The 20,290-nt window shown below is 48.4% G+C and overlaps 1 protein-coding gene and 6 non-coding genes across 7 annotated transcripts; all 7 read right to left on the reverse strand.

The window, feature by feature from the left end:
• Positions 1-5,621: 5,621 nt before the first annotated feature.
• Trnal-cag (transfer RNA leucine (anticodon CAG)) lies at positions 5,622-5,703 on the reverse strand. The gene has a single exon. It is a non-coding gene; the product is annotated as a tRNA-Leu (tRNA).
• Positions 5,704-11,210: 5,507 nt separating this feature from the next.
• Positions 11,211-12,092, reverse strand: LOC126185011 (calphotin-like). Its single transcript, XM_049927778.1, has one exon. The coding sequence runs from the start codon at positions 12,090-12,092 to the stop codon at positions 11,211-11,213; it is 882 nt and encodes a 293-aa protein (XP_049783735.1).
• A 1,359-nt stretch (positions 12,093-13,451) lies between these two features.
• Trnah-gug (transfer RNA histidin (anticodon GUG)) lies at positions 13,452-13,523 on the reverse strand. The gene has a single exon. It is a non-coding gene; the product is annotated as a tRNA-His (tRNA).
• Positions 13,524-13,873: 350 nt separating this feature from the next.
• Positions 13,874-13,945, reverse strand: Trnae-cuc (transfer RNA glutamic acid (anticodon CUC)). The gene has a single exon. It is a non-coding gene; the product is annotated as a tRNA-Glu (tRNA).
• Positions 13,946-14,389: 444 nt separating this feature from the next.
• Positions 14,390-14,471, reverse strand: Trnal-uag (transfer RNA leucine (anticodon UAG)). Its single transcript has one exon. It is a non-coding gene; the product is annotated as a tRNA-Leu (tRNA).
• A 468-nt stretch (positions 14,472-14,939) lies between these two features.
• Trnah-gug (transfer RNA histidin (anticodon GUG)) lies at positions 14,940-15,011 on the reverse strand. The gene has a single exon. It is a non-coding gene; the product is annotated as a tRNA-His (tRNA).
• A 350-nt stretch (positions 15,012-15,361) lies between these two features.
• Trnae-cuc (transfer RNA glutamic acid (anticodon CUC)) lies at positions 15,362-15,433 on the reverse strand. Its single transcript has one exon. It is a non-coding gene; the product is annotated as a tRNA-Glu (tRNA).
• Positions 15,434-20,290: the final 4,857 nt, after the last annotated feature.

A 20,290-nucleotide genomic window follows, 5' to 3' on the forward strand; every position in this document is an offset into this window, starting at 1 on the left:
TCGAGGTTCTGTTGAGGCCTTCACGGCTACCGTATCGGTCCCGGGGCACACGAAGTCCCCACCGTACTTCACCCTCAACAGCAATCCCCTACTTTGGCAGTCTATCGTGTTCGGTCGTTCCATGTGATATAGGTATTAACCGATGCCTTGTTTCTGAAACAAAATTTGCATCATATTTCCGAACTTCTTTTTATGGTCTTTGTACCGGTATGTTTTAAAGTATTCATCTTTCATATATTCTCGATATTCTTGTAGATTGTCGTTGCCTTTGTTGTTAACAACATAATTGACAAAAGTTCCGAATAGCCACAAGATGACATTGTTTTTTTGTGGTGGAAAGGAAATTTCTTCTGGGAAGAGTATATCGTTTAGCGTGATTTCCCTTCCATCGGTCCTTTTAAGAAAAGCGACTTGCAATACAATGTCATTCCAAATATTCTTGTATCCATTGCAGATGAAGCGATGCTTTAAGGAGTCCAAAGTGTGACATTTTTGGCACACATTGGTTGCTTGTAGTCCTATTGAATACAGTTTTTCATTGGTACTAATAATGTCGTTGACAACTCTGTACCATGACGCTTGCACTTCCGTAGTCAGTGTTTTGTTATTTATATTGGTCCATATTTTTTCCAGTTTTTGTTAGGATACTTCAGCTCCATTTTATTTCGGTTTTCGCGTGATTTTAACTTCTCTACTATATAGTGACTTGTCCTCTTATTTTTGTCCGTTAAAATGCATGTCAAGTAGCTTAATTCTACATAAAAATCCTTAATATGCTTTAGGGTGTAATTGATGTTGTGAACATCTACTGGCGGCTGCATGCTTCCGGGTTTGAGAAGGTCAAATAGAGCGGCAGTTATGCTGTTCGGCTGTGTCTCGATAAGTTTGAGCGTTCTTTTAATGAAGAGGAGAGTGTTTTTCCTTCGAAGGTCTGTCAGCCCTAGGCCTCCGTTTTCGGGTCTCGATGTAGTCGTTCCTACTGCTACTCTAAAAATATGGCCTTTCCATACGTATCGACAGATTGTGCTCATAATAGATTTCACTATGTCTGGAGGTGTTGGTAAAACCTGAGCGACATATGCAGCTTTCGAAAGAACTGCACAGTTGATTAGTTTAATTCTTTGCTTGATATTTAAGTCTCTCGTTTCATGCAGTATTAAGCTGCCTCTGATTTTTCCAAACACCTGTTTGCAATTAGCAGCCGTTGTTCTTAATGGGCAACTGTAAAAAGTTATGCCCAAAGCAGTGTGACGCTCCACCCTGTTTGCCCACGGTAGCTGCGCATTGTCAAGACCCTGTAAATTTAAAAAGGAACTTTTAGTTTCATTGATCCTCGCACCAGTTGCCCTGCTATAAAGCAATAACTTGTCTGTTAGCTGGGCACAGTCTTCATCGCTCCTTACTAGAACTCCCACATCGTCAGCGTATGCATTTGTAACCGTCTTCAGCCCAGCTATTGTTACGCCTTCTAAGGTTGTGTTCAAAAGCCTTAAAAGGGGTTCCAGAGAAACCACATAAAACAACATGGACAAAGGACTTCCCTGAGGAACTCCACTAGATATCAATACTTCATTAGTATATTGTCCATTGATCGAGATTTTGGTGCGTATGCCTCTGACGATGTTCATTAAAACCGCTAAGTTTCCATCATTGAAACCTGTGTGTTTTAAGGTTCTGAACAGATATCCGTAGTTGACTCTGTCAAACGCTTTAGCAAAATCACTGAAGGCAATGCCTCCATTCGCGGACGATGATGAAAAAATAGAAATAATGTCTCGATATTCACATACAGTCTTAAAAATGGTACGTCGAGGGAGACACGTCTGGTGGCATCCAATGACTTTTGCTAAAATCGGTACCATTCGTTCTTTAATTATACGTGCAACTACCTTGTAATCTGAGTTCATGAGACTGATAGGCCTCATTTTAGTAATATCTTTCGTCTCCGTACTCCTTCCTTTTGGAAGTAGTACAGTTACACTTTCCTTAAAAGCAGCAGGAATTTCCTCTCCCCTCAAGACGTCATTAACTACTTCCGTGAATTGAGGACCTATTAGGTGCCAAAAGGTCCTATAAAACTCCACAGGCAGGCCGTCTGGGCCTGGAGACTTACGTGAAGGAGAAGATTGGAGTATATAAAAAATCTCGTCTTTCGTAATTTCTAACGTTAAACCCCTGTTCTCCTCATCTGTAACAACTGCCTCTATTCCGGAGTTCTGTAAAATCTCTTGTACTGAGTTGTCGTCAGTAGCATTTCCAGAATATAATTGCTGAACAAATCTATGTGCTTCATTTAAGATATCCCTTTGTTCTGTCAGGACTCTGTTATCTTCCGATCTTAGGCTGGCAATAAAATTTCGTCTCCTGTTTCGTGTGTGTTGTATCAAGTGGTAGATGGAGGTGTTTTCCGCCTCCACCGTCGTCCTAGTGTGGGATTTTATTTGTAATCCCTCTAAATGTACCCTCTTGATACTTATCATTTTGGCTTTAAGGTTTTTAATATTGATAAAGACGTCTTGAGACATTGGTTGGTCGTAAAGGTCTCTTAAGCAAGAGTAGTAAAACTCCATCGTGTGTCGTGACCACATTGCCCTTTCTTTGGCGTAAGATATCAGCGCTGCTCTTATCTTTTTCTTAGCGGCCATAGTCCACCATTCAATAGTTGTTCTATATTGAGTACGCATCCTTAAAACAGACTGCCAAGTTTCTTGCATCTTTAAAGCTAGAGCGTTGTCAGAGAGGGTATTGATATTTAATTTCCATAGTGGGCGACCCCAATATGTCTTCTGCCTGGTTAATTTGATGCTGCAACTCACTCCGAGGTGGTCAGAGAAGGCAGCTGGTATCACCTCGATACTACTGACTTTGGTGGCTATGGTGGGGGTGACATATATTCTGTCGATTCTGCTCTGTGTAGTACCAGTGATGTATGTGAAGCGAACCAGCGTCGGATATTGTATTTCCCACGCGTCAAACCACTTCATGTTGGTGACCAACGCCTGCAGCTCTTGGGAGAAGTTAAAATTTGGTCGCTGATCCTTTTTATTTAAAACGCAATTAAAATCTCCACCAATGACAATTTCGGCAGGGTTGTCTTGGAGTAGAAATAAAATGTCACTTTTAAAAAAGGTTGCCCTCTCTCGTCTCGCATTGTTGCCTGAAGGTGCGTATAGGTTTATAAAAGTGGTGTTAAAAATTTTGCAGCTAATTCCCCTCCCCGACTCTAAAAGGCACACGTTTGTCATTTCGATCCCTTCTTTAGCAAGGATGGCTGTTCCACACGCGTTTTCCGGAGCCACATTCAACACATCTTTGTACCCTGAAACATACAATGCTGTGACATTAACTTCCTGCAGGAAGGCGATATCTGTATCGGACTGATACAGAAAGTCCTTCAGTGCAGCTACCTTTGCTTGACTCTGAATTTTATTTATGTTTAAGGTGGTCACGTTATATGTATGTTCCACTGTGAGACGCTACAAGACAGTAAACAGAGGACACGGTAGTGGAGCCGCGTACAATAACATCAGGTTAGATACATATAGTGTTATTTTATTTTACTGTTATTCCATTAACGGTTTTCCTTCTTTTCGCTGTTTTCTTTCTTTCTTCTTAGAGTTCAGTGTGACAATTTTTAATAAAAAAATTCTTCCTCAAAAGCCCCTTCCGCCCCCATTGCATCGGTCTGATCTTCCTTTTCGTCCGCCCAGTTAAATCGTGGCTCGGTGATGTCGTGTCCATGTCCTTGTCCAAGTCGGGTATCATCTTCCATATCTGACGTCGTGTTGTCATGCAAGGGTTCAACTGTTCCGTGTGGCGCGTCAGCCCGCTCTTGTCTCTGGCTTCGATCCGAAGACTTGCCGACCGCTTCCTTTTGTGTGTCTTCGTCCTTCCTTGCGGTCTCCTGTATCTGCCTCAGCCGCTCTCTTAAGGGAGGGGCCAAATTCTCTGCTGCTTGATGTGCTCTTCGTCTCTTTTTATTTTTTGATGATTTCGGTGAACCCGTCGGTGAAACCTTTGGTAAACTTCCTGGCGACTCCGTGGAAGGTCGAGGAGAAGTCTCCTGTCCCGCCTTCATGGCGGAAGATTTTGGAGCTCCGTTGTTGTCTGAGTCGGCCGATGCTTCTGTTTCTACGACACGTGAGACGGGTGGTGTCATTGGTTCGTCTTCTTGCACCCCCCCTTTTCCTTTGACGTTTCCGGAACCAGTCTGTAGTGTCCTGTCATCTGTGTGGTTGTCAGTTGTCTGTTGTATCATTTCCTCTTGATGTCCATCCACTGTAGTTCCCTCTGGAATGTTGGCCCTTTCGTGTGTAACTACCGCTTCGTACTCTACCATGTCTACATCAGGTATTATCGATGAAGCTTGTCGCTCGTTGGAAGAGTTGTCAGATTCAGAGGGCAAGCGCAGTGCGCCCTCAGTGACGTCATTACTGGCCAGTTGCTGATTGTCATCTTTAGTCAACTCCGCGGTGCTTCTCGTTGCCGTGCGCGCGACGGAGGGTTCAGTCTGCTCGGCCATATTCTGTTGATAGGGGTCGCGGCTAGCTGCCGCGGCAGCGTACGTCACTTGCATGCTAACAACTTGTCCTGGGACAGCCGCCTCGTTAGTCGGTAACTGAGGAACCCGCCTTCTACTGCACTCACTTCTGACGTGCCCCGTGGCGTTACATAACGCACAAGTCCGTGGCTGCCCATCATAAATTATGAGAGCGCGATGGCCACAGATATTCAAGTAAGAAGGGATATGTCGTAAGAGCTCAATCTTAATCTGTCTAACTCCATTCAAAACCGGAAACATATATTGCTCCGACCATTTTTCTGCAAAATTAGATATAACCCTACCATAGGGCTGAAGAGCAGCATTGATCGCTCCGGCAGGAACCTCGAACGGCAGTTCGAAAACTCTCACTGTTCGAATGCCTAGCCCAGCATGGGAAACAAGAACGTCACTAACGGTTCCGTCTGCATGATTAAATTTCATAGTGCCACCACACTTGTCAACTATCGAGGAGCACAAATCTGAGGAAATCAATTTCAAAAACACAGAATTGGACACGAAAGAAAGATTAACGCCAATAATTTGGTCTCCAGTGATCTTAACTGTTTCTGAAAGCCACCTTTTGATCTCAAAAGCCTTTGGTCTCTTACAAGTCCAATCAAAGGTAAATCTAACCGTATCTCTCCGTTCACAGTTAATTTCGTTCATTTTAAATTACTGAAAGATGCAAAGTAAACAAAGCGCTCTACAGACCTTCGTAACAGCCACACAGCCGCTGTTTACGCCAGCCCTCCTAGCGCTGCCGCCACACGTCCGTCCGGCTCGGCCGCCGAGCCGCGAATGATCACCGGATAACGACGGCATTGCTCTTCCAGCGAACACAGCAATCACGCACGGTTAACTGACGACAACTGTAAAAAAATCCACTCTCTCACGTTATAGAACGGCGTGCTCCGGACGTTTTTCGTGGACACGAACGCCAGCAATGATGAGAGCAAAAGGCGCCTACAAATCCTGTCGTTGCACCACGCACTGTTCTACGGCAATTCACGAAGCAGAAGCTGTTTTCTTTGCAGGCAATGAGTGCAGCCGTCTTCGACATAGGAAACAATTACACGTTTGGCAGCTGTGGGATTGGAACCCACGCCTCCGAAGAGACTGGTGCCTGAAACCAGCGCCTTACACCGCTCGGCCACGCTACCTACACAACACGCGCGTCACAAGAGCTGCATCCTACCCCACGAGAACACACAGCAGCGGCACAAAAATGAGACGAAAAAACTGGCAACTTTTTTTTTTTTTTTTACTTTTTTTTAGGGCCTCCCATCTCCCCTTATAGCCCGTCCTTTCGCTCTCCAAATAACGCCTTCGTCGGCGAGCTTCTCAGCTATAGCCAGTGCTGGTGCCAGATGTAACTGAAACGAAAACGAACGGTGACGAAAGAAAGTTGCAAAGTGAGCCTCTTGCCTCTGAGGCACACGTTGTGAGAAGGAAAAACAGAAAGAAGGCTTCGTGAAGTGCGAAAAGGAAAAAAGTATAGATATATTTATACTGGAAGGAGTCAAGGAATGGTCCAGGCAGGACACAAAGCAAAACGCCATCCAGCAATGCAGACAGTAAACACGGAGGTACACCGTGAAGAAAGGAGTAGCGGTGATCACGCTGAATAGACGAGAAAAAAAGACAATAATGCAATGCAATAAGGAAAAAACACACCAGGAATCCTGACCAAAGTAAGAGCAATGAAACACAACGAAATGTCCACAAAAAAGAAAAGGGGATACTTTCATGCAACGCCTCTCCTCGGCATCACTATCCCAAACCACTACATGACAGAGTGGTAAACAATAAGAAAAATAAAAAATAAAGAAAGGTAAACAAAATATCCTCGCATTATACCATATACGAGGCAGTTCCGAAGGGAGAAATGTCTCCCATGTACGTTATATTTTTCGTTTCTGGTACTGAATATACATTCATCGCAAGACGAGGTCTCTTACTATCACGTCATAGTTTTAAGCAAGATAGTGTAATTTTAATTAAGTCGACATCGGTAAAAGAGCAAAAGCATGTGCCAAGGCGACATGCAGAAAATTTGCAAAAGTCACAGCATAGTCTGTTCGAACACGGTACTTGCCATGTTCAGCCCATAAGTATGTGAGAAAATCAAGACGATCCGTGAGTTTGAGGAAAAATAGAGAATAAATCGTATGGCCGATTAACCAGATGGTGGCGTTGCGCTTGGTGGTCGGAAATGCCTTACACTCGGGTACGATTGCAGCTGCCACGGTAACCTGCGCTGTAGACACCCTGTTGACGAGACGCACCATATCCCGAGCAGTGTCCCACACAGCACGGAACCGACGGCACACGAAGCGATGTTCAATAGTATCCTCTTCATGGCACTCTTCGCAGGCGGGGGACGGACTCAGATGAATAGAGTGCAGTTTAGCATTCGTAGGAATCGTACCATTGACGACTTTATACCACGTCGCTCTAACGTGTGTAGGAAGGACGGTTGTGGCGATGTTTCGCCAAACTGTTCGCCAGTCAGTGTGCGGCATGCGGTACTCCCACTTATTTCTGGCCGGTGATCCCCGCAGAGCACGGATAATGTCGCCGACACGGCCTCCGCTGGAGCCACCATACACAAGATAGCTGTTGTCAAAATAAAAACGCCGCACGTAATTCAGCGCAAAGGGTATGTGGCTGACAGAGACCGGGGCAACTACAGAAGGTGGCCGATATTGATTGAACAACATGACCGTGGCACTGCTGGTGCCCTTCTCCAACACGGCCGTAGTGCGTTTGAGAAGGAGCGCCGCGCATTTGGCGGAAAAATCCACCAGACCGAGTCCCCCATCGGCTGGATTTAAGGTGCAGGTGGCTAAGGAGACTTTGAAAATGTCCCCTTTCCAAAGGAGCCAGTAGACGGCCTGTTTAATTGCGCGGTCTAGGAGCTTAGGGACCGAGAGAACTTGTGCTAAATACCACGCTCGAGCTAAGATGGTAGTATTGATAAGCTGCACCTTATCATAAAGCGCCAAATGCCGGGCCGCATGAATTTTGACAACCGCCCTAATTTTGTGTAAGGTGGGACGCCAATTCAGAGCCTCCATGCGCTGAGGATTATCACATAAAATAACCCCCAGGACTTTGTGCTGCTGCACAACACTGAACCAATGTCGACGCACATGGCTCATCCGTGGAGTAAGGGGAAGCAAAACCGTCTTGTGAACATTCACAATGGCTCCCGTCGCCTTCTGAAATTGCCGGAGAACAGAGTACAGGGTATCTACATCTGCCGGCCGACCCAAGAACACCGCAAGATCGTCGGCATAAGCCCGGCAAGTAAGGCGATCTTCCCCAAGTTGGATCCCCGGACACTCGTTGCAGATAGACCGCAGAAGCGGGTCGAGCGCCAAAGCGTAAAGTGTCATGGACAATGGGCAACCCTGTCTGACCGAGCGAGTCAGACGTATAGGTGGACTGAGGGACCCATTGACGATGACACTCGATGTGGCATTGCGCAAAAAACCCTGAACCGTGTGGGTAAACTTACGGCCAAACCCCATGGCAACCATCACACGCCGTAAATAGGCATGGCCAACCCTGTCAAATGCATTCTGGAAATCGACCAACATAATCGCTGCCGACCGAATCCTGTTGCCGCGTACAAAGCCGATACAGTCCCTATAGGCCAGAACGGCATCAAAAATATTCCTGTCACGCACTGCACACGTCTGATGTTCACAGAGAACGCGCGGCATGACTTGCCGCAGTCTGTGCGCGACGCACCTCGCCATGATCTTATAATCCGCGTTCAACAGAGTGATCGGTCGAACAGTATGTATAGTCGGCGTCGCTTTAGATTTCGGAAGGAGCGTGATGCACCCCGCTGCAAAATCAGGTGGTAGAGGAGCGCCATTAAGAACTTCATTGGCGATAGCAGTTAAAGTATCGCGTAAAAGGTTAGAAAACTGCAAATAAAATTCAGCGGGAATGCCGTCCATTCCGGGAGATTTCCCCCTAGGACTGCGCTTGACAGCTTCGTGCAAGTCGTCGGACGTAAAAGCCTCATTAAGATGGACACGGTCTGTGCGGCTTAAAACATTAGGAACCCCCTGTAAAATACGACGCAGCGCAGCGGAATCGACATCAACATCTTGAAAAAGGGACTCAAAATGTGCGTGGATTTCATTCTCAATCGTCACCCTGTCGGAGGTCTTTATTCCATCCCGAGTGACCCACGCATTAAAGGCCAATCGTTCGCGCATCTTCCGCTCTCTGTTGAGATGATATATAGAGAGCGGCTCCCCGTCCACGGCACCCACAGGCTGGCTCCGAGTAACCGGCCCTCTACCCTTCCGCCGCAGATCGGTCAAAAGTTCGGCCTGAAATTGTTTAAAAATGGGAAGAAGATGCGGCTGGGCCGTAACTTGTCGGGCGAGGTCCTTCAAACAGCTCTGATAAAATTGTGACGTCGAGCGACGCCAGTGCGCTGCGTCGCGGCTAAAATTAATTAAAAAGGTCCGGACGGCAGGTTTGGCAGCGCCAACCCACCACTCGAGGACGCTACTATCACCGGGTTTAGTCTGCAAAAGTTTGTGCCACATATCAGTAAAGGACTGCTGAAAATGGGAGTCGGCGAGCAGGCTGCAGTTAAACTTCCATAGATTTTTGCGATAGGAAGGCCTAGAAAGTGGAAGGGAAAGTTCACAAAAATAACTGCAGTGATCTGAAAAAATAACTGGCCTGACCTCAGATCGAGTCACCGAGGCTGCTAGTGACGATGACACATAAATCCGATCAAGTCGGCTGTGTCCCGTCGGATAAAAATAAGTATATTGGGTTTCAACCGGGTGGAGCATTCGCCACGTGTCCTTGAGATTAAAACTTGTGAGGAGCGTGTGGAGTTCCTGACACTTGTTGGGGCGCGGCTCCTGGTCGCGATCATCGGTGACCGCATTAAAATCACCGCCGAAAATGATATGAGCGGCGTTCCGGTGCAAAACCTCGCACAGCTCCTGACTATAAAAGAGTCGCCGCGCCGCGTAGTCGCTGCCGGAAGGAGCGTAAACATTAACAAACACGACGCCTTCAATAGTGCACGCAATAGCGCGGCCAGTAGGGAGACACTCAATATTCGTGACAGTGAGGCCGGGGCAGACTACAATAGCAGTGCCGGTGACATCGTCGGACACCACATTATCCACAATAACGTAGTCACTCAGATCGGTTAGAAGCATCAGAGCCTCACGTGTCACTTCTTGCAAAAAGGCGACATGGCAACGGGTTTCACATAAAAGAGTTTTTAAGGCAAAGACCTTATGCGGACTACGCAGTTTGTTAACATTTACGGTAAGAATATGCCACCGACGCGTGTCAGGAACCATACACAACGCAAGGAACAACAAATGCAGTGTTCACAAGAAGCGAAACAGTAGCGCTGCAAAGATAACGCGTGTCGTGGACAAGATCGGCGAACATGGCGTACCGACAGGTGGCAGATAGTATACACGGAATACACACGAAATAAGGGTCCACAATAAAGGTCACAACGACGCCGCCAATGCAAAGCAACATGTGAACATGAACGGCGAAAATGATCCACCGCAGGCTAGCAGACACCAGCAACAGGGAAAACACCAACATGTAAGCACAGACAAATAGAGGTGCCCCGGCACAGCTAGGTCGACGCATGCAATCAACAGGAGCGGTGAAAAACAAACCGCCGACGCTGTACACAAATATAAGGTACAGGTCGCAAGGTGGCACAACGAAAGGGCATATGCGCCGTCAAACGACGCATGCAGTCGACAACAACGGTAAAAGTCATCCCCCAACAGGTGTAGACAGGAGACGTAGGGAAAATAGTAAAAAAACTGACAGAATAAAATTGCATGTGCGCCGCCAATAGTATTACACTCAGTTCGTCGGCATGAACGGGGAGACTGTGCCTCCGACGTGGGGCACGTACCATACACAATCTAAAACAATAAATAATAAAAAAATAAGAAATAAGAACTAAAGAAGCGTGCACATCGGTGGACGCATCGAGGCCACAAACAGCAGCCAAGGTGTTGGCACCAACGGCTAAATGTGCCGCCGATGTACAACATACACCACACACAGTCAAAGACCAATAAATAATTGCGCACAAGAATGCATGCACACGCGCTGCTAAGACTATGCAGATCGACGGCATAAACAATGAGAATGTGTCCGCAACGGAGGCACACATCAGACGTAGAAAATTTAAAATTGTGCACTACAACAGCGACACGTGCGCCTTTAAGACAGCGCACGGTATTGAGAGCAACGGGGAAAGCACACAAGCAACGCGTGTCAGTCCCCATACACACTTAAATTAGACAACAAGACTAAAGAAATGTGCACAGCTGGGAAAGCACTCGTGCTGCCGTAAAGATCCAAGTTAGCGGCAAGAACGACTAAAATGTGCCTCCGACGAGCGGCGGACACCAGACACATTTAAAAGTACCGGACACAGTGAAAATTCACAACAAAAAAAGGACACAACGAGGGGTGCAGTGGCGCTGCCTGAACTACACTTGCGTGTGACAGTAGCGATTAAAACGTGCAACAGACCGGTTTCACACATCACAGGCGAGGAAACATCACAAAAAACAATTTTAGACTTACACAACGAGGGATGCATTCACGCTGCCAAGCGAGGAGCAAAGGCACTTTACGTACCGCTGCCAGTCCCTTCATCCACCTCCACGTCCGCCGCCCAGTCACACTTTGCACTAGAAAACACGGGGGGCTGAACCACCTCCGTGTCCATAGCAAGAGCGGCACCCGACGGAGCCGCCGTGGCAGGTCCAGCGCCGGCGGGAGGATCAGATCCAGAATCCTGCGAGTGCGGCCGGATGCGACGGCAATGTGAGTCGTCCGATTTGCGTTTGCCTGCCACTTGTGCAGGCGGCACGCTCGGAGGAACGTTCATCGCCGTATCGGTTGTCACGACAGGGTCCGTTTGAGTAAGGAAAACTTTGAGCTGACGAACTGTCTCGTCCCTCTTAAACTCTGCGGAACTCACGGACGCCTCAGGCTGACTGTGAGCGGCAGGCCGCTGTCGACGGCGATCGGCAGCCGACACCTGCCGCGAGTCAACAGCCGCGCGCTGCGAGGCCCGTTGCAATTTCTTCTGTTTTGAGGTGGACTTGTAGGGTGGGACGCAAGTCACCACCGGGGACGGCGTTCGCCCCTTACGAGAAGAAACACCCGAAATACTAGCGCTTCGAAAGCGGGGGACGTTGTCAGCTCTCTCAATCGGCCTTTCCCGACGCGGTTTAGGTTCCGCGGGGGCGGCAAGACGCTCCTCACTATCGACAACAACGGTGGCTACAGCAGACACATTCTCAGTCACAACAGAGGGAGCAGCCTCCGGAACGGGTTCCGACACGGACAGCGTTACAGCTGCCGGTGCGGGTTCAGACACTATCGGCGGCTCAATGCTATCGACAGCTGTGGGAGCCGGCAACGGGGCCTCCACAGGTGCGGGCACAGAAATCACAGGCAACGCCGGGGAGCTATCAGCAACAGGAACGGAAGGTGTAACGTCCATAGCAACAGCGTCAGCCGCAATCTCAGGGTCAGACACACGATGCGCACGTGCGGGGGAGGCGCCAAGCGCGACCGCCGCCCACGTCACCTCGTTCTGACCGTCCGTCCGTGGTAATTGCACAGGGCGACTACGTTTCGGACAGTCCTGTCGAAAATGTCCGGTACCGTTACAAAATGAACAGGTCGCCGGTTGGCCGCTATAAGTGATAAAGGCCCGATGGCCAGCAACAAAAACAAAGGACGGTATATGCTGTCGAACAATCATGCGGACACTGCGAACACCATTTTCAACATCATAGTAATAAGCTGACGACCATTTCTCCTTTACGACCGAAAGCACTGTACCGTAAGGAAGTAAACTACGAGAAATAGTTTCATTTCGCACTTCAAAGGGCAGGTTAAATACGCGAACAGTGCGTATACCATAACCCGCATTCGACATCACAACATCACTGATAGTACCGTCAAGGTGCTTAATTTTACGTACACCACCATTTACGTTCACTAATGTGTCACACATATCGGAAGAAGACAGTTTCAAAAATAACGAATTGAGGAACGCGTCAAGTTGAACGCCGAGGACTACACTTTTCGGCAATTGAAGGTCGTTTTTAACCCATTGGTGAATTTCGAAAGCAGTAGGCCTACGCACGGATCTATCAAGCGCGCACTGAATATTATTCTGACGGTTCTCTGAATTATCGAGATCCATGGTACTCACAGAAAGAACAAATCAAAGAAGAAACAGCGCCGCGAAGCACACGCCGCCGACCGCGATCCGCACGTGAACACCGCCCGACACGCCGCAGCGAGCGCGCGATGTGTTCGGGCCCACGGCTCCGAAGAGACTGGTGCCTAAAACCAGCGCCTTAGACCGCTCGGCCACGTTACCCTTGGAGCAGCGGCGGCAAAACGTTCCCTTTGTACTACAAAGATCACTTCGAAAAGGAAGTATCTTGGCAATCGCCGTGCCATGTATTTTCACTGCTCTCCCACTGGAAGCGTCTCTTTAGGCCACCCACAACAAGAAAATGCCGTGCCCGCCATATGGTAGCGACGCCACTTGTCTGTAGCTGTCGTAGTTAAGGAGACAGCATCAAGAGACGTTTTCGTGCCGTGACCAGGTTTCGAACCTGGGCTTTCCGTAACCACTAAAGTATCATAGCTGTACCTGTCAGGGGCGGAGCTAGAATGCTCCATGTAACAAACATATGTGAGCTCAAGGAGGTTACACTTGTGATGAAGTGGTAGTACAAACTGCGGCCTGCGGAACACGAGTGAAAAACCAAGAAAGCACTGTGATTTCGTGTACTCGTGCACTATCGTCAATGCAACGGCAGCAAGGAAAAACTTTCAAAATTGCCGTGACCAGGATTCGAACCTGGGTTATTGCGGCCACAACGCAATGTCCTAACCACTAGACGATCACGGCCACGGAGGCGCCCGCCAGAGCAGCTGGCGGGAATGGAAGTGGCGGTACACAGCAAAGCCCAGCCCACAGTGTCACGCCACAGCAGTGTCAGACACGTTCTCCATCACATGTATACAAACAAATGAACGTGCCTGCGCTGTCGGGACACTAACTACAGTGGTTAGCTGCATTCACCTCCGTGGCAATGTCTTGCAGTCCTCCAAGCCTCTTGACTACAGACATGTGACTCGATAACAAGTGGACAGACGCAGCATCTCTCTCGCCGTCGGGTGTTGCCACGAATCATACTTAACGTGGCTTTCTGGACGAGTCGAGACAAGTCGCATAAGAGGAGCAACAAAAACGCGCATTTCCGGTACCGGGAATCGAACCCGGGCCTCCTGGGTGAGAGCCAGGTATCCTAGCCACTAGACTACACCGGATGACGGCGCCAGTGCTCCTCCAGCGAACGCAGCAACCACCCACGATTAACTGACGACAACTGTAAAAAATCCACTCTCGCACGCTATAGAACGGCATGCTCTGGACGCATATCGTGGAGACGAACGCCAGCAGTGATGAGAGCAAAAGGCGCCTACAAATCCTGCCGTTGCACCACGTACTGTTCTACGACAATTCACGAAGCAGACGCTCACGCCTTGTTGTGCTGTTTCCTTTGCGGGCAATGAGTGCATGTGACTTCGATGCAGGAATCATTACACGTTTGGCAGCAGTGGGATTGGAACCCACGCCTCCGAAGAGACTGGTGCCTGAAACCAGCGCCTCAGACCGCTCGGCCACGCTACCTACGCAACACGCGCGTCACATGAGCTGCGTCCTACTCCACGAGAACACACAGCAACGGCACAAAAATGAGACGCCAAAATTGGCAACGGTGGGATTCGAACCCACGCCTCCGAAGAGACTGGTGCCTAAAACCAGCGCCTTAGACCGCTCGGCCACGTTACACTTGGAACAGCGGCGGCAAAACGTTCCCTTTGTACTACAAAGATCACTTCGAAAAGGAAGTATCTTGGCAATCGCCGTGCCATGTATTTTCACTGCTCTCCCACTGGAAGCGTCTCTTTAGGCCACCCACAACAAGAAAATGCCGTGCCCGCCATATGGTAGCGACGCCACTTGTCTGTAGCTGTCGTAGTTAAGGAGACAGCATCAAGAGACGTTTTCGTGCCGTGACCAGGTTTCGAACCTGGGCTTTCCGTAACCACTAAAGTATCATAGCTGTACCTGTCAGGGGCGGAGCTAGAATGCTCCATGTAACAAACATATGTGAGCTCAAGGAGGTTACACTTGTGATGAAGTGGTAGTACAAACTGCGGCCTGCGGAACACGAGTGAAAAACCAAGAAAGCACTGTGATTTCGTGTACTCGTGCACTATCGTCAATGCAACGGCAGCAAGGAAAAACTTTCAAAATTGCCGTGACCAGGATTCGAACCTGGGTTATTGCGGCCACAACGCAATGTCCTAACCACTAGACGATCACGGCCACGGAGGCGCCCGCCAGAGCAGCTGGCGGGAATGCAAGTGGCGGTACACAGCAAAGCCCAGCCCACAGTGTCACGCCACAGCAGTGTCAGACACGTTCTCCATCACATGTATACAAACAAATGAACGTGCCTGCGCTGTCGGGACACTAACTACAGTGGTTAGCTGCATTCACCTCCGTGGCAATGTCTTGCAGTCCTCCAAGCCTCTTGACTACAGACATGTGACTCGATAACAAGTGGACAGACGCAGCATCTCTCTCGCCGTCGGGTGTTGCCACGAATCATACTTAACGTGGCTTTCTGCACGAGTCGAGACAAGTCGCATAAGAGGAGCAACAAAAACGCGCATTTCCGGTACCGGGAATCGAACCCGGGCCTCCTGGGTGAGAGCCAGGTATCCTAGCCACTAGACTACACCGGATGACGGCGCCAGTGCTCCTCCAGCGAACGCAGCAACCACCCACGATTAACTGACGACAACTGTAAAAAATCCACTCTCGCACGCTATAGAACGGCATGCTCTGGACGCATATCGTGGAGACGAACGCCAGCAGTGATGAGAGCAAAAGGCGCCTACAAATCCTGCCGTTGCACCACGTACTGTTCTACGACAATTCACGAAGCAGACGCTCACGCCTTGTTGTGCTGTTTCCTTTGCGGGCAATGAGTGCATGTGACTTCGATGCAGGAATCATTACACGTTTGGCAGCAGTGGGATTGGAACCCACGCCTCCGAAGAGACTGGTGCCTGAAACCAGCGCCTCAGACCGCTCGGCCACGCTACCTACGCAACACGCGCGTCACATGAGCTGCGTCCTACTCCACGAGAACACACAGCAACGGCACAAAAATGAGACGCCAAAATTGGCAACTTTTTTTTTTTTTTTTTTTTTGTTTTTTTTTTTTTTTTTTTTTTTTTTTTTTTTTTTTTTTTTTTCGGGCCTCCCAACTCCCCTTATAGCCCGGCCTTGCGCTCTCCAAATACGCCTTCTTCGGCGAGCTTCTTTAGCTATAAAATGAAACGGTGCTTCTTGCAAACAGAAAAGACGAATTGTCGCACTGTCCATGCAGTTGAAAATCGTAAACTTCTCGGTATGATTCCTCGAACGTCGACTTCCTGTGAAAGACGTTGATGTTCAAGTTGAAGTTATGGAATCGGAGATACTGAATTCCCGCGAGGAATGTTTCTTGTAGCTGTTCACCGCTAGCGAAGCATCGAAGGAAAACCAAAAACCTCTTGAAGTGAAAGTACATGCGTATAATGACTGCGAATCAGTCGCATTGCGTCTACACTCCATAAAATAAAGATATAATAATAGCGCATCATGCGCTGTTCACCTAAACTCAATTAAAAGCAAGAATAAAATTTGGAAAAAAAAGAATAAAAAAGCAAATACTGCCTGAGTTAGTCCTCTCAGTCATAGGGAAGGAACACCATTCACACGTCCCATGATATGATGATCAAAATGCTTCGTGGCGGCCATTAAAATAAGTAATGAAAAAAGTCATAAAAAATAAAAAGAGCGACACATGTCAAAGGAATGAGGAGACTCCTGAACTTGCCGAACTCTCCGTCCGACAAGGCGAAGGAAAACACAAGTCTCGCCGACGGGTTAAAATAAAGTAAAAATTCTCCTTTCTTGAAAACCAAAACAAGCTCGTGCGCCACGCAACCGTGATGGGACGCCGATGTCGTAGGAACCAGACGATGAAAATAAGGAATAAAAACATAAAGAATTCACTGAATGACAGCTAAACACAAACACACACGAACACAGGAGAAAACTGTATTAAACTTTTCGTCGTAATTTCCACGTTGCAGTCCTGCACAAGCGTAAGCATCGTACTTGTTCAATTATTCACTCTTCCTGTAGCATTCAATTTGCATTAACTATGTTTCCGGAGCCGGAGACAATTCTAAACACAGAAGGAAATAAAGGTCGCAGCAGTGAAGTGTGGATTACAACAGTTTGTCGTGGGCAAATGCGAGTGCAATTTGCAGAAAATTGGCAAATAGTTTGTGATAGTCTTTCCTGGTTTTAGTGAGGTCATGTTGCGTGGACAAATAAACCAGATAGGCATAGTCGTCCGTCAGTCGCAAGTGCAGGATGGCGAACACAGTGTGAGCCACGATCCATGCAGTGGCGGCACGCTTCGTATGCGGATATGGTTTGAAGTCCGGGATCAAAGCCGTGTCCGCAGAAAAACTGGCAACGCTGGTCCGATTGATAAGTGCGAGCATCCTGGCGGCAATGTTCCAAGTCGACTGTGACCTCAGGCACACGAAACGATGTTCTAAGGTGTCGTCCTGTCGACAGTCTTCACACAAGCTCGATGGAGATAAGTGGATGCGGCTCAGCTTTTCGTTGGTGGGGAGGATTCTGTTAACCACTTGGTACCAAAAGCTGCTGACGTCCGCTGACAGGAAGGGAGCGTGAACGTGAGCCCACGCCGTCCTCCACGCAGAACGCGGGTAGCGCGCCTCCATCTTATTGCCGACTGGCCGTCCGCGTAGTCCCTGGTAGACACCTTTCACACTTCGTGTTCGATGGTCGAGGATGTCAGCGGCGAGATAACTTTTCTGAATGAAATATTCACGAACATGACGCAGCTGAAACGGTATTGTAGTCGGGTCGAGAGGTGCTTCTTCAGATAGAGGACGATGAATAGCGAACAGAACAGCTGTTGGACCCGACGGATCCTGTTCTATGGTAACGCTCGTCCGATGAAGGAGCAACGCAGCGGCTTTCATAGCAAAATGAATGAGGCCGAGTCCACCCTGTTCGCGCGGCAAAGTACATGTGTCGTAAGACACCTTGAAAATATGTCCCCGCCACAATAGCCAATAGACTGCCTGTGTTATAGCTCTGCCCAAATTCTTAGGTACCTGAAATAACTGAGCGAGATACCAGGCCTTACTGAGCAAGAAAACATTGATTAAACGCACCCGCTGTGTTAATGCTAGGGTGCGAGTAGCAGACAGGCTAGCCAGAGCTCTTATGCCATTTAAGACAATACGCCAGTTGTAGGACGCAGTCTGTAACAGATTGGCTTGAAAGCGAACACCCAAAATTTTGTGTTCCTGTTTCACTGTAAACCATGGGCGTTTGAAGCCCCGTGTCGCCGCATAAATAGGCAGAAAAACCGTCTTACGGATATTGATGCTCGCACCGGATGCTCGTTCATACTGGGTGAGAACCGCGCGTATTTTATCGAAGTCGGTAGCTGAGGACACCAAGAGGCCAAGGTCGTCAGCATACGCGCGACAAACGTGCTTCTCATCCCCAATACGGATTCCCCTACAAACACTGTGCAAATTTCGCAACAAAGGATCTAAGGAAATTGCGTAAAGCGCCATGGACAGAGGGCACCCTTGTTTGACTGAACAGCAGAGCGGAACAGGTTCCGACAACAAGCCATTGATGCTAATCCTTGAGGTGGAATTTTTGAAAAGGTTAAAAATCATAGTTATATACTTTACACCGAAACCAAATTTCTGTAGCACTCGCCGGAGATATAAGTGGCTAACTCTGTCAAAAGCCATTGCAAAATCGATGGATAAAATGCCAAATGGAATCCTATTCGTCGAAGCATAGGCAATGGCATCTCGGTATGTCGTCACAGCACCATAGAGAGTGCGTTTCGGCACTGCACAGTATTGATAGGGACTAATCAGTTTTTTCATGACCAGCTTCAAACGAGAGGAGACACATTTGGTAAAGAGTTTATAGTCACCATTAAGAAGGGTGATCGGTCTCAGATTGCACAATTTCCTGGTGACTGGAACCTTTGGAGCCAAGACCACAATGCCTTCCAGGAAGGACGCGGGGACATCCACGCCATTTAAAATTTCATTAAAAACATCAGTCAGGGCCGAGCCAAACAAGTGCCAAAAATGCATATAAAATTCCGGTGGCAACCCATCAGCGCCCGGTGATTTATTCTGGGAACAGAGGGTTAAGACATCACGCACTTCCTCCACGGTAAAGTTTTCTGTGAGGCGACGGCGATCCGCTACGGATAAGACGTATGGAACGTCGTGGAGAAGCTCGGAAATCGCGACAGCATCCGTGTATTTCGCACTGAAAAGTTCGACGAAGTGACGGTGGGCCTCGGCAAGAATTGCCTCCTGGCTATGAAGCCGCGCACCGTCAGCTGATTCCAGCTCTGTGACGTAACGTCGCTTGGCGCGCCGGCGTTCGCGCAGCTGATGAAATACGGAAGGCGCTTCATCAGCAAGCGGCCCGGGAGCCCGGCTCCGTACGACAGATCCGCGCAACGATTCCCTTTTCAAGTCCAGAAGACGGTGTTTTATACGCCGAATCGTCGCCATCCGAAGTGCGGGATTATTTGTGTGCAGGTGGATGGCATCATTTAAACAGCTTTCGTAAAATTTTAATGTAGATCGCTCCCAATGAGCAACATCCTGACTGAACTCCAGGATGGTCTTGCGGAATGCCGGCTTAACAAATTCCACCCACCAAGACAAGGTGGAGGCATATAGACCGCGATATTTCAGCACCCTCTGCCACACACGCACGATAACCGGCGCAAAATGTGGGTGTGAGAGATGTCGCACATTAAACTTCCATAATCGACTTGCGCGGGGTTTAATTGCCAATAGAGAATGAAAGCGGCAGACATACGCACAATGATCGGAAAAAATCACGGGGTGAACAGAGGATTCCGTAATACAGTGCTGTTTATCACGAGAAACATAAATTCTATCGAGCCGACTCCTTCCCGTGGGGTAAAAGAAAGTAAATCCCACGTCCCGCGGGTGTAAATAACACCACGAGTCAATTAAATTCATCTCCGTAACGAGCGTCTGTAATTCTAGGCACTTATACGGCCGTGGCTCCTGATCTCTATCTTCCAGCACGCAGTTAAAATCACCGCCCATGACTACAGGCAGGTGGGGGCCCCGTAAAAGGTGACAAATGTCACTACTGTAAAACACACGGCGATGCGGCTGCCCGTCGGCTCCAGAAGGGGCGTACACGTTAATATATCGGACGTTGTTGATCGTGCAAGCCACACCACGACCATTAGGAATGGTAGCAACATTACTATAGTCAAGATCAACACGAATTAAAATAGCAGTACCACAATTACACTCGATATCAAAGTTCAAGAGAACTTGATAGCCCGGAATTGAGTGTAGTAGATCTATCACAACCTCCTGCAAAAACACTACGTCAGCAGCAATGTAATTTAAAAACCCCACAAAACTAGCAAACTTCACCGGTGACTCCAATTTATTAAGATTAATAGTAGC

This window comes from Schistocerca cancellata, chromosome 1, assembly GCF_023864275.1.
Source record: "Schistocerca cancellata isolate TAMUIC-IGC-003103 chromosome 1, iqSchCanc2.1, whole genome shotgun sequence".
In the NCBI taxonomy this organism is placed as follows: Eukaryota; Metazoa; Arthropoda; class Insecta; order Orthoptera; family Acrididae; genus Schistocerca; species Schistocerca cancellata.

Bases quoted from the DNA above. Each gene is read 5' to 3' on its own strand.
- LOC126185011 (XM_049927778.1), bottom strand. From the start codon at position 12,092: ATGGACGTTACACCTTCCGTTCCTGTTGCTGATAGCTCCCCGGCGTTG.